Source organism: Zalophus californianus, chromosome 10 (assembly GCF_009762305.2).
Source record: "Zalophus californianus isolate mZalCal1 chromosome 10, mZalCal1.pri.v2, whole genome shotgun sequence".
NCBI classification, from domain to species: domain Eukaryota; kingdom Metazoa; phylum Chordata; class Mammalia; order Carnivora; family Otariidae; genus Zalophus; species Zalophus californianus.
This window is the reverse complement of record NC_045604.1, coordinates 81,746,842-81,760,045: the sequence shown is the minus strand read 5'-3', so window position 1 is coordinate 81,760,045 and position 13,204 is coordinate 81,746,842. Positions and strand designations below refer to the sequence as shown.

General features: G+C 48.8%; 2 protein-coding genes across 8 annotated transcripts in view; one reads left to right on the top strand and one right to left on the bottom strand.

The window, feature by feature from the left end:
• The window catches only part of MYH11 (myosin heavy chain 11), a 108,167-nt gene extending 102,142 nt beyond the window's left edge, over positions 1–6,025 (top strand). For 3 of the 5 annotated variants that reach the window (XM_027614100.2, XM_027614099.2, XM_027614097.2), the window contains one exon: positions 5,318–6,025. In XM_027614100.2, the coding sequence (XP_027469901.1) occupies positions 5,318–5,450 (133 nt within the window). In that variant the 3' untranslated portion in view covers positions 5,451–6,025. Of the gene's footprint in view, positions 1–2,205; positions 2,247–5,317 lie in introns of all 5 variants that reach the window. The other 2 variants (XM_027614102.2, XM_027614101.2) reach the window with 1 other exon arrangement.
• A 673-nt stretch (positions 6,026–6,698) lies between these two features.
• Positions 6,699–13,204, bottom strand: part of NDE1 (nudE neurodevelopment protein 1) — a 30,831-nt gene continuing 24,325 nt past the window's right edge. For 2 of the 3 annotated variants that reach the window (XM_027614103.2, XM_027614104.2), the window contains 4 exons: positions 12,367–12,546; positions 10,742–10,833; positions 9,144–9,295; positions 6,706–8,355 (listed from right to left, as the gene is read on the bottom strand). In XM_027614103.2, coding sequence (XP_027469904.1) covers positions 8,262–8,355; positions 9,144–9,295; positions 10,742–10,833; positions 12,367–12,546 — 518 coding nt within the window. In that variant the 3' untranslated portion in view covers positions 6,706–8,261. Of the gene's footprint in view, positions 8,356–9,143; positions 9,296–10,741; positions 10,834–12,366; positions 12,547–13,204 lie in introns of all 3 variants that reach the window. The other variant, XM_027614105.2, reaches the window with a different exon arrangement.

Below are 13,204 nucleotides of genomic sequence, written 5' to 3'. Positions count from 1 at the left end.
TTCCACCCACAGTGAGTGACTTCCTCATTTCTATCTCTAGCCCAGACTTCTTCCTGGAACCCCAGACCCTCACACCTTGAGCCCTGACTGAACCCCTTCACCCCCCAACCAGCTTCCTGCATAGACTTCTCTAGCCCAGCAACTGATAAAGCCATCATTAACCCAGGCCACAAACCTGGGGTCATATTTTATTTTTCCCTCTCCCTTATACCTCACATCCAATCTGTCAGAGAATCTGGTCAACTTTCCTTAAAAATACTGTATATCCAGAATCCAACCATTTCTTGTTGTCCTGGTCCAAGCCACCCTCTCCTACCATCTAGATAACTTTTACAGCCTCCTCATGGGCCTGTGTTCATACTGTGCTTTTATAGTCTGTTTTCAACACAGTAGCCAGAGGGAGCCTGTTGAAATGGAGGTGAGTCACAATCCGCCCTTTGCTTGAAACTATCCAATGGCTTCAGCTCATTCAGACTGAAAGCACCGTCTTTACGATGGTTGGTTCTACTAGGCCCTAATGATCTCCATCCACTGCCTCCTAAATGAGCCCTCCACCTCTACACACGCTGCCTTGGGGCCTTTGCACTGGTGGTTCCTTCTGCCTGGATGCTCTTCCCCCAACTCTCCGCACAGCAGGATCCCTCCTTCCCTTCCTTCAGGCACTGACTCATCCACGTTCCCCTGTCTACAACTTCCAACCTCATTCCTTGCTGTTCTCCTCCTTGCCACCTATCACCATGTAACCTATTTTACTTATGTCATTTGCAGCCTTCACTCGGGCCCCACGAGCACAGAGGTTTTATCTATTCATCCCCAGTGTCTGGGATAGTGCTGGGCACAAGCCTTCAGTCACTGAGTCAGAGATGTTATTTCCCCAACCTCACTGTCCTATCACCTTGGCCCTTCTGCCTCAGCCTCTTACTACCTGTACCATTGCTGACTTCACGTGGTCTTTGAAATTAACTGTTCTAATCACACGCACATCCATTTGCAAATAAGTCCTACCACCCCTGTATTGTTAAACCAGCATCACCGGCATTAACAGGTCACAACGAAATTAAAATAGTGAAAACAAAACAATAATGAATTCTAGCCACCGTGGCTACGAACTGATGACTATGACCAGAAGGCCTACTTCCCCGTTAACAAGGGAGAGACAGAAGACATTAGCACCAAAAGGACCGTCTCTGACATAATCAGATGTATTTAAAAAGAGTTAGAAAGGGAACACCTTTGTCACTGTGCAACTGAGTTATCCAATGGCATGCCCGGGAACCATGTGAAACCACCTGCCGTATCAACTCCAGACTCTGAGAACCACTGCACGTGACGAAGGGAAAGGCCAGACCCCTTTCAGAATGGGGAAGAGAAGGGCTAGTACAGGGTAGGGGCTTCTGGAGGGAAACCCCCACTGCCGGGATGAAGGCCAGATGTCAGCCCTCGGGTCCAGCAGGGGCTTAGGGACACCCCCCAGGGTGATGTCAGCAAGATCTCTGCTGTTCTCACCACACAGACCCCCGGAATCTGCCCCTGCTGGTGACTGGTCCCTGCCCCTCCTCGGCGCTGGGCTGAGTGGTGGGGCAGTCGTCAGCCACGCTGGCTCTGTCACCCTGAGCTGTCACTGCTCCCTTTTCTCAGGACCCACAATTCTTTTGGCACATACTGAACATCCCCTGTGGGTTCTGCCCCAAACGGCCCTTCTTAGGCTGAACAGGCCAGTACTGAACATTCCGTTTCTTGCAGTCCTAGCATGAGCATCCGCTAAGGCGGGGTGAAGACCGAGCAGTACGTCTCACACCCCTGAGTCTCGTACGTGTGCAAAACCTAAAGTCAGGTGCTAGAGCTTTGAATGAGGTTGGCAAGCCCAGCCAGCTCTCGGAGGACCAGGAATTGTAAAGCAAGTTTCATAGTTCTACCGACCCGACAAGTCTCAACAAGAGCCCCTGTTAAAGCCTGACCAGCGTGCCCAGCCTTTGCCACCTCGCCAGTCCTCTCAGACACGAGCTTATCAAAGGAAACGACGACTTAATGTGTACCAGCCTCTTTAAGAGCTCTTGGTGGCAGGTGCTTCACTGCCAAGTTGCCTTCTAAGTGCCTTTAATGATTTAATTGAAGCGAATGCCTTTAACGAATAAACACGCACTGAAACGGACTCCCTCTCGTTTGCGGATGATAACCACCAGGGACTCTCTCTCTCTGTTTCAGAGGCCCCCTCCCCCAGGAAACTCCGCAATGACTCACACCAGGTATCATGCCTTCAGCTTCGCAGCTCATGTGTGTTGCACTCAGTTTCCACACTTCTCTTCTGCCATCCCACCCGCCCAATCCCCAGTGGCCCCCCGTTTTGGCCCCCCCCAATTTCTGTGAGATTGCTGCAAAATCTGGAAGGTGTGGAGATCCTAGTTCAAAACTCTTTCATCACAGCCAAGATCACCTAAGAAGACTTCACCTCGTGACCCATGTTCCTTCCCTACTTCTGCTTTGGCAATGTGACATGGCACTGAGTGTGTCCTTGTCCCCGCGTGCTGACCGGTGTTCAGAGGCTGTGTGTCACCTGGATTGTTCTTACCTAAGAGGGCATCTCCCACACTGTTAGGACACCTGGTTGTGCTGTCCTCCCTCGTCTGGTTAAGACCCCACACTGAGCGGGCAGGACAGCTCCACAGTCTGGGTCCATTCCCGGAGAACGGCTTCAAGCTGGCTGGTCTGGCTCACAAATCAGAATTCACAGGGCACAGGTTCATGGTAACCAGAGCCCAACAACCGGATACCCCCGCAGCTGGGCTTTCACAAACACGTCTGCGAAAGAAATGAGCTCTCACCGCGCGTTGTACAGTTGCTGAGGCTGCGTGGGGCTGAAGGCCGGGCTGCTAGCTGCATTTCCAGCACACGAGGGCGCACGTTGGCCACCTCGGAGCCAAGCGGGGTCCTGGCAGAGCCTTTTCCAGAGGTCTTGCGGGCACATACTCAGAGTGGGGAGTGGACACCCGAGACTGGAGGAAGAACACAGGGCCCTTCCCGAGAAAGAGTTAAGAGGCCTCGACTTGTCTAGGAGTCTAACAGCTTTAGCACATGTGAAGTTAGGCACTGGGGCCGGGTTTCCCTCTCATCTCCCTCGAGAGGCCAAGCCAGCCCTGGCTGGTGTCCCCCTTCTGCTCTTTTGGAGAATCTCAGCTTTGCTGCCACTCTGCAGGTACTTAAACCTGATTGAGGTATTGGCAGGAGCTTTAGGAAGAGCTTTCAGCCTCTAAGACAGAGCTTCTGGCTCCTGCCAGCTCAGACTGGAACGTCGGACCCACTAGTTGATGGGAAACCGAGTCCTTGCAAAGCAAGGGCTCATAGTCTTGTGCTGATTCCTGGTGTGCCCCTAGGGCCTTGCAGAAGTTCTCAGAGTCCATGACTAGAAGCCAAATGCTCCAGGATCAGACCCTTTAAGTAAATCTTTATGGGGGCTGGGGGGTGGGGTTTACCTTACTTCATGTGACAGATGCAGCCAGTGCCAACCTCTGCCTTAAATTTGAAACCAGTTCAAGAAGGGCACCTGAACTGGAAGACAGACTCACAGGACTGACTGGCAGCTAAGCAGGTGGAGGGAGGGGGGAGACTTACGGTGACCCTGGGTGTGATTTACCTCTCAGATCAAGGGAGCCCATTTCTCACTTCAACTCTTCTCACTTGCACAGACTGTCCCAAGAGGTAAAGAGTGCTTGGAGCCTGGAATGGTAGGGAAGACAGAGTTTCCAGCCCCAGGCTGTCCCATCAAATTGGAACCGGGAGGGGAGATGCAGGAGACCCATGCAAGCAGCAGCCGCTACTTTTTCATCCTGTCCTCAGAGAGCGTTCTCTGGGACCCAGGTTCTTGGAAAGCACAGTGCTCAAGACTTTTTAAGGTCACTTCTAGAAGAGAGAGAGTGATGGAAAGTGAGTTAGTTCTAAGGGCGCTAGGCACCTCCATGCTTCCCTCTGATGTGAGTGAGGCTGGCCAGAATCTTCAGCTGGGAGTGGCTACAACCTGACGTATTCGTTCCTGATTGCTGCACCCCCGGAAGTACCATTCTCTGAAACTAGGCGGGTTTTCCCAGCCATGTTTCTCCCACCCTCAGACCCCAAAAGGCTCAGGTTGGGACTCCCCTTCTCAGCGATCAGGACACTCTGGGCCTTGCTTTGCCTCCAGTCTTACCTCTCTGAGTTGCCCCTTTTGACTAAAGCATGGATAACTGGAATGGGCTCTCTCCCTCGTGGCTTTTCTGTCCAGCTTTTGTGTGGCAAAGCAGGCCGTTTTCATTACAAAGAGTCTGCACTCCTCTCAGGCATCCTAAAATGAGTTAAGACAGGTCCTCCGATTCAGGTCAAACAGGGCCGGATGGCCAGAGCCCAACAGATTCTTTGCTGTGGTCGCAGGAAAGATGGCAACCATGTCTTCCAAGCAGAGGAGGTCGAATGCAGGTGGATCGGTCTTCTCCTTTTGCCTGCCTGCCTGCCCTTCTAAGCAAAGCCTCACTTCAGTTAACCTGGGCAGGCTCTGGCAGTAACTCAGGGCAGCTGGCACTCCAGAGATGGGAGCTGTTAAGGACAGAGAGGAAGGGGTGTCCTACCAGCTAGAGCTAAAATACACCTTGGATTAACAGGTCTATCTCACTTTTCTAACAAATATTCATTGAATATTATAGGCCATGCGTGGTGCCTGCATGGTGAGCAAAAATCAGACAAGATCTCCGCCCTGTGAGAACTCATGCCAAGAGTTCTGCTCCACACAAGCAGGGGGCCCTGCGTTGCCTGAACCAAGAGCACACTTCTGGCATCCATGCAGTGACCTCTCTCCCTCGAGGCTGCCTTTGATGCTCATTTCCACCTCCTTACAACTGAAAACCTAAAACCCTCCCCCTTTTTACCTTCTGAAGGCAAGGAGGTACAGCATGTTGAACATGTTCCCCTTTATACCGGCCCCAGAGGGTATAAATAAACCCATGGGAACATGCTAAGCAGAGTCCACTGGGTTTGGAATAAACCCATGGGAACTTGTTTTTCCCTTTTCTAAATGAAAGACCCCAGCAGACCAGAATCCTGTGGGTCATTGGATGACCAAGCCAGTTTTTTTTTTTTTAAGCAGATGGCCTTGCTTTGAAAAATCTACTTTTCCCCCATGCCAGCTGATGAAATGCTACCAGACTTTGAAATTGGTCAGGGCTTGACTTCAACCTGAATACTTGCCTCTCATTTGAGTTTGTCTGCATTTGTCTTTTGCCCCTTGAAAAATCTCCCTTCCCGAGGGAGATTTCGGTACTCAAGAAACACGTATTTCTCTTAAATCCCACAGGCGAGGAAACGAGACCTCTTTTGTTCCGGCTAGAAGGTCTGGAGGACGTCGGGTCATTGAAAATGCGGACGGCTCTGACGAAGAAGTGGACGCTCGTGATGCGGACTTCAACGGAACCAAAGCCAGTGAATGAACAACTTGCTACAAACGAACAAAACCAAACCCAGTGGACTCTGCTTAGCACCGTCAAAATCCATCTTCAAATTCCAAACGTCACAGACACCCCTCACGATGACTATAAACACCACCGCCCTGAGTCTGGGGCATCAGTGGAACTTTTGAGTGATGTACCAAACGAGAAAAACCCAACAGGCGACACAAACCCCACCCGCTGCCCCTATCAGTGAATTGTGCCGAAATTGTGAGGTTTTAGGAAAGATATAACCACCGTAACTGATCACTGGCAACTGAGTTTACATGACAGGGGGCAGGAAGTCACCAAAGTGGGTGCCACCGCCTCCCCCTCCCAAGTCATTCCCATACCCTTCCAATGTGTCGAGTGGGCCCCTGTTTTGAGTTCTTTCCCCTCCTGGTTACCACACCTCAGACGCACACAGTTCACGGAGACCAAGTGCCTTCGGTAGTCACAGGAATTAAAAAGGAGACACTGCTCCAGTGGGTAAGAGCAGGAATGTTACACTGTTTTATATGCACCCCGATTGTACTTAAGGACACCCTCACAAATAAAAGGTTATAAATCACTGGCAAGCACTCAGCGCTTCTGTCGTTTTCGAGAGTGAAAGAATGGGGGAAGGGCATTCTCATTGAAGCCTTATGGTGACCCTGTGAAGTCAGCTTATTCTTCCTTCATAAACGGGGAAACTGAGGCCTAGAGATGTGAAATCAATTGTCCGAGATCCCACAGCTGGCACAAAAAAAGGCAAGCAGAGATGTCACGGGAGTCTGTGTTGAGGGGACTTCTCAAACCAGAGGTGGGAGGCTCCAGGCCCAGGAAGTAGGAACGTGACCAGAAAGAATGTCCTTATCAATTCAAACCCATACATACATTACTGGGAAGAATACAAGACATCCTTGCATTTTAAAGTTAAAACACAAGACCTTCATCCAGCAGGGGCCAACCAACTTTCTGTGAAGGCCAGAGAGTCAGTATTCCAGGCTACATATGGTCTCTGTCACATGGTTATCTTTCCTTTTTAAATTTTTTTAAGTTTTTTTTTTTTTTTTTTTTTTTTAAGTTTATTTGACAGAGAGAGAGACAGCGAGAGAGGGAACACAAGCAGGGGGAGTGGGAGGAGAAGCAGGCTTCCCACTGAGCAGGGAGCTCAATGCGAGGCTCGATCCCAGGACCCTGGGATCATGACCTTAGCTGAAGGCAGACGTTTAACAACTGAGCCACCCAGGTGCCCCTAAATTTTTTTTTAAATAACCCTTTAAAAATATAAAACCATTCCTACTGCGGGGGCCACACAATACCAGGTCATAGGTCCTTTCCTTCCTCAGCTTGAGTGTTCCAGACAGAGATCCCTTGCAAAAGTTCTGTTCGACACAATTCTACACACCAACTCCGTGGGGTCCAAGAGATTTGAGAAGAGAAGAAATAAGGCAAACTGAAAAACTCAAGCCAGTGACCAAATGCGAATATACCCTGAGCAATATACAAACATACCCCAATTACACTTACTTCTAAGAAGCTGACTTGAAGGGAATTTTTTTAAAGTAGAGTTTTTGGTTTTTTTTTTTTGCGTATTTAGTTACTTGGTTAAAAAAACAAGTTTTTCACCACCATACGAGCAAACATAAAAGCACAAACGAAGCGGCATTTACTGACCACCACCACAAGCTAGGTGAAAATTAGTTTCTCTTGATTTTATTGTTCTTTTAAAAAAATAAAAGTACGTCTTTCACTGACACAGGTTAGAATGTTCCCAGGGTAAGGAGCCGGGCACCAGAGATCAATTCTCTGTTGAATTTCAGTAGCACTTCTAAAGTTCTATCTTCAACTCAAGGACGTTTTTGCTATTCTTTTGGAAAAATAACTTAGTAACAAAAGGTTGTTAAGCTGCATGCATGCTCCTGAATTCGTGTGTTCTTTTTACTCAACTCCAAAAGTGTGAGAGGGCAGCTCACACCAAGCAGGGTTGAGTACATATAGTATCTGTGTGGAAATCGCGTGTTTGTTTCTTCTTTGACAAGGAAGCTTCCAACAACAATCCTGTGGTTTAATCTTATTTGGAGGTCACCCCGATTATTTATCAAGGCTTTGAATGATGTCCTGCTCTCAGGGGCTGCATTCCCAAGGCCATGACACCCTAAAGACTGTCAGGGTCCCGAAGGGGAGGTCACCCTCAGGCCAGGGTAGAAGTTTGAGGAAGACTAACCATCAGGATTGGTCTAAAGAGGACACAGACTTTCCACTGACCTGGTCCACACAAGATCTCCTCTGAAACACAAGCACACCTCTCAGTGCCTCAGTGAGAGCCAGATTACAAAGTCCCAGCGGTACACAACACCAGAGTTTCTTTTTAAAAAGACATGTGCCTATTCTACTCCTCTCTCCTAGACATGATTTCATTACACAGACCCTCCCTGTGCCACAGAGCCCTGGGAGATTTTGTTCTGGAAGACGGCCTGAGTCTGAGGTGGGCTCACATCCCACTTTTGAGGCATCTCCCAACATTAAAAAACACAGTCTTAAAGCCACTGAGGACTCAGGCCAGCTCACAATGATGGGGTAGCCTCGGCGTCCACACCTTCGAGCCCTTTCCAGAGGGTCCCGGTTGCCCCGTCCACACCAGCAAGCAGGATGGGGACCATGACATTTCCCCAGAACAACTACCAGGGGCCACGGGCGATGGCCTCATTGGCTAATGTGACTGCTCCTATTTCTCAAACTAACTTAAAAACACAAAAACCTAGTTTAAAGAGGGAAAGAAAGGTAGGACCCTTGCACAGACACACCGGGGCTTCAGCTTCCGTGGATTTCCTAAAGCAACATCTTGACTACACCCTGGGCTGACGGCAGCGACGGTGTGGAAATATTTGAAGGCGGCTTCCCAAATTCCAGGCGTTTTCCCAACCTTCAGATAGAGCAAACCAAATTAGGCGGACATGACATCTGTGACAGACTGGCTAGCATCGGGGCCCACAAAGTTCTAAGAGTGACTATCAGGAGTCAGGAGCAGTGTCTCCCTGGGTATCATGAAGTGAAATGAAGAAAAAGACACTGGCCGGCTAGCTTGCATGTTCCCAAGGCCACATGAAAAGCCCGGTCACAGAAGACCAGCTAAAAACATCCTCTTCAACAGGGTTGGAAGTTGTGGGCAAGCCATGGAAGACGAGTCTTCATTTCCTGCCATCAGTCTGCCATGGGTCTACCAGGGTGACGTGGCTTGGGGGCCAGGAAGATGGTGGCACGGCTTAGAAAAATCAATGAATCTAGAAGCTGCCCCGATTCTCCTCAAGTAAGAAAACACCCAAAGCTGTCAGAGGTCAGATCTGTGTTTTCTCATCAGGCGACTGGCTTTGGGAATCTAGTCTGGCTGGAAGGTAGTGCCTGTTTCCTGAGTTTCTAAAGATTTTTTTTTTTCCCTTCAGGAAAAAAATCCTCTGGGGGAAGCAGAGCAGTGTTTGAAGCCCAAGTCCCAAACAAGGGTTTCATACAGGACATGCTCACAGCATGACCAGGAGCTGGGCTGCCAGAATCAAATAATGAAAATGAGCCTCTTCTGGGCCATTTGCCCTTAACCAGAAGACACCACCTAACTCTGTCTCAAGGGGGTAGAGGGTAAGGTTCACGGACATAAGCCCGCAACTTTTCCAAACGGCTATGGGCTCCCCCCTGGAGCGGACAGCTAAAGGTACTGACCCTTTGTCACCCAGAGGCACGCCGGCGCTGCTCGGCTGTCTCTCACCACCATCTCTGTGCTTGCTCCCCCGCCCCGAGGCTGGGCCACTCGTTCGGTTTGGGGACTGATCATACACGAAGTTCCGGCAGGACGCCAGCTTGGACTCCAGTGCCTGCAGAGAAACACGTTTTCATCCTCCAAGTTAAAGACAAGAACTCACCTCTCACCCAGAGCCTGCGCATAGACAATAACCGAAAACAGGGGTTCTCAAATTGTGTTGGACGCTGGAATTCCAAAGTGGGGCCCTGAAGGAATCCAATGTACGTCCAACTTTTAGAGCCACTGACCTAAGACATTTCGGGGCTTCTCGGGAAAATCACTAACCCCACCTATTATCCAGTTCTGCCTATGGGAAATAGGAAATCCACTTTTGGAATGATTTGCTCTTTTGTTTACCTCAATAAACATGCTCAGAGTGGCTTGTGTGGAAGCACTGTGCCTTGCTGGAAAGGGACCCCATGAAAACCAAGAGGGCACTGAGACCACCATACACTTCCTTATACTCTAACTGTCCAAAACATTACCAGAGAAATGTGTTGGGGTGCCTGGGTGGTGCAGTCGGTTAAGCATCCAACTCTTGGTTTCAGCTCAGGCTATGATCTCAGGGTCATGGGATCAAGCCCCGCGTCAGGCTCCACTCAGTGCAGAGTCTGATTCAGATTCTCTCCCTCTCCCTCTGCCCCTCCCACTTGTGCTCTCTCTAAAATGAATAAATCTTTGAAAAAAGGGAGAGACAGAGAGAAATGTGTTTACAGAACAGAAAACCAGACAACCAGAAGGTAAAAGGAAAAACATGATGAGGTTGCAGTTCTGCATACATTCTGGCAGGATTTAAATTATGTGATCTTCCAGGCCATCATTTTTAAAACTAAAAGAAACCACCACAAAGAATACCTATGTTATTTTTTTTAAAAGATTTTATTTATTTATTTGACAGAGAGAGAGAGAGAGAGAGCTAGAGAGGGAACACAAGCAGGGGGGGCAAGAGGGAGAAGCAGACTCCCCGCCGAGCGGGGAGCCCGATGCAGGACTCGATCCCAGGACCCTGAGATCATGACCTGAGCCGAAGGCTGACGCTTAACGACTGAGCCACCCAGGTGCCCCACCTATGTTATTTCTTAAGCACAAAAGAATCTTTCCCTGTAATGAACATAAAACCTATAAAGTCAAGTTTTTTGCCCTAGACTTTCGAGATTTCTGTCTTTAACTCCCTAAGAAATTTTAAAAAGAGGAGGCAATTTTTAAATGTTTCTCAGTTTTTTTCAAATTAAGGAAAAAAATCATAGACACCAACCCAATTACCCAAATTCCAACGAAAAATGACCAGGGAAAGATATGCCCAGGCAAAGAGATGACAGAGTCAGGGCTCTGGATGTTCGTCAATAACAATGCTCACAGAAGCTCAAACGATGCTCAGGGACACTAACAGAACCAGAGTTTTGCCTAAAACACAGGGAGTCTCTGCTAACGGGAAAGGAACTGGTAAGGTCACCCCTCTCCAATAACCTGAAACACAGGCAAGGAGCCACACCAAACCCCAGGGAGGTGGTGGTCTTACCCCTACTTTCCGAAGCAAGTCTCCCACAATGTTGAGAGCCGATATCCGCGCTGCAGGAGTGAGGGGGGTCCCACCCGTGGAGTCATCCAGACCTGGGTGTGCAAAAGGAAGCGCACGTAATACCAACCTGCAGTCCTAAGTCCGTGCACTAACATCCCTAAATGCAGAACCACAGGGGTGGACTTGGGAAGCTAACTCTGCCCTCTGATCCCGGATGCTACCCTGTTGCACTCACTAGTTAACTAACACAGGAAAAGTCTACTTGATGACCAAACTCTTGCAGCCTTACAACCACTATATTAAACGTTTATCTTTATGTGTTATTCTTTTAAAACAAAAGTGAAATAAGTCCTCTTGAAATTCTAGGAATTCCATATAGTTAGGAACAGCATTGGAGCAAACCACATCTGTAAGAAGCTTAACTCTCCAGAGCCCCTCTCTCTCCTCCAAGCAAGACCCGGGGACCAGCGGCACCAGCATCACTGGGATGCTGGTTAGGATGCAGGATCTCAGGCCCTGCCCACACCTGCTGAATCTCAGTGGCATACTCAAGTGTGGAAAAACCCTGCTCTAGACTGGGATTCTGGAAGTCTCACCAGCTTCTTGATCCCAGGGGACAGGCTAAGGGATAAAACAGTGTGAGCCCTGGAGCCAGCCAGCCTGGGTCTGAATCCCAACTCTGCTATTTACCAGCCACATGATTTTAGGCAATCTCCTTTATCAGGGCCTCAGTCTCCTCATCCATCAAATGGGGATAGCACTTGCATCTTGGGTCTGTGGTGAGAATTCAGTGAGGTCATATATATGCAAAGCATGCAAAGCACAGTGGCTAACTAGCACACACCGAGCACTCGGTAATTGTCTATCATTGTTACTTGCTATTAAGCGGCCCAGTAACAGTCTCAGTTAGTTAATCAGCAGAGGAGCTGGGGAGAAAACTCAAATTGTTCTTTTTTTTTTTTTTTTTTTTACCAGCAGCCCAGGTTACACTGGCTCCACTTCTGGATGAACGTATTTATTGCTAGGCCCACAAAATGCTTTTCAAAAAATTTTTTTATCTGGTTATTGAAATTTGCAATTTGGGAGATTTCATGTTCAAGAAGAGGATTTCTGGGGGCGCCTGGGTGGCTCAGTCATTAAGTGTCCGCCTTTGGCTCAGGTCATGGTCCCGGGGTCCTGGGATTGAGCCCCACATCGGGCTCCCTGCTCGCAGGAAGCCTGCTCCTCCCTCTCCCACTCCCCCTGCTTGTGCTCCCTCTCTCGCTGCGTCTCTCTCTGTCAAATAAATCAATAAAATTAAAAAAAAAAAAGGATTTCCAGCTTCTGATGAAGAATGGAAATGTCTGCTAAGGCTGGGCCCACATTTCTTGGGGTAGAAGCAGAGTGGCAGCTTCCTTGCCCCACTCCCCGCTCACCACAGATTCCACCGCTCCCTACTACCTTACAACCAAGCTCTTCTTATCTCAAAGCTGCCTCCCCCTCCCCCTCCCCACCCTACCCCCACCGTGAACACCCCAGTTTGCTCCCTGCAGTACAGCCTGGCCCAGTGGCTCTCTCACCCAGGATCCTACCCCCGGGAAAGTTTTGTGAAGCGAAGAAAATCCTCACAATGGCTATGCCCTTACCACGTCTGAACGTCCCTGGTGTGTTTAAGCTAGCGCTGGGTCCCCGATGAGCTATGGGTGTGGACGGCACAGAGCCGGTGGCCTGCACTGCTGTGTCTGTCCTTTCGGCCTCCACCGAGCTGGGCATGGGGGTCCTGGGCTTCTCCTGCTTCTGCTGCACAGCCAATTCCTGCCGCAAATCTGAGACAGGACAAGGACTCAGATTAGGTCCCTGCTTTGGGTGAAGGGGGGGCGGGGACGGTGAGCAGTAGACACTGGTCAGGGAAAAGAAGTGCCAGAACGAAAAACCATAGGTGGAAACCCTCAACGAAGTGAAACCCACAGGACCTGGCCTAGCAGGCTTGTAAAACTACATAATTTTTTAGTAAAAACAAAAAGGTTTAAAAATTTTTAAAAACTATGGCAGTGACAGATACACTAATGCTTTTCTTGCTCCAAAACAATTTCAGTGCAATAGGGTATATAGAATTCTAAGTGAAAATATGCTTTCTCAACCCATCCCCAAATGCCCCTCCTCACTCATAATCACTATAATATGGGGGAGATATTGTCAATCCTTTTTTTCTGTATTTTCAAAGAATTACGTATCTCTCTTAAGCATATGATAGGAATAATTCTTATTAAGTATAAATAGAAATATATCTACTGTCTATGACAGCATGTCTTAATCTTTCTAACTATGTCTATAACATTCCAGAAAATAAGTTTATGTAATTTATTTAACCACTTCACTACTCCTGGGCATTTATAGAACTACCTTTCAAACTTAAAAAAGAGTTTTTTCTTAGGGGTGCCTGGGTGGCTCAGTTGGCTAAGCGTCTGCATTTGGTTCAGGTCA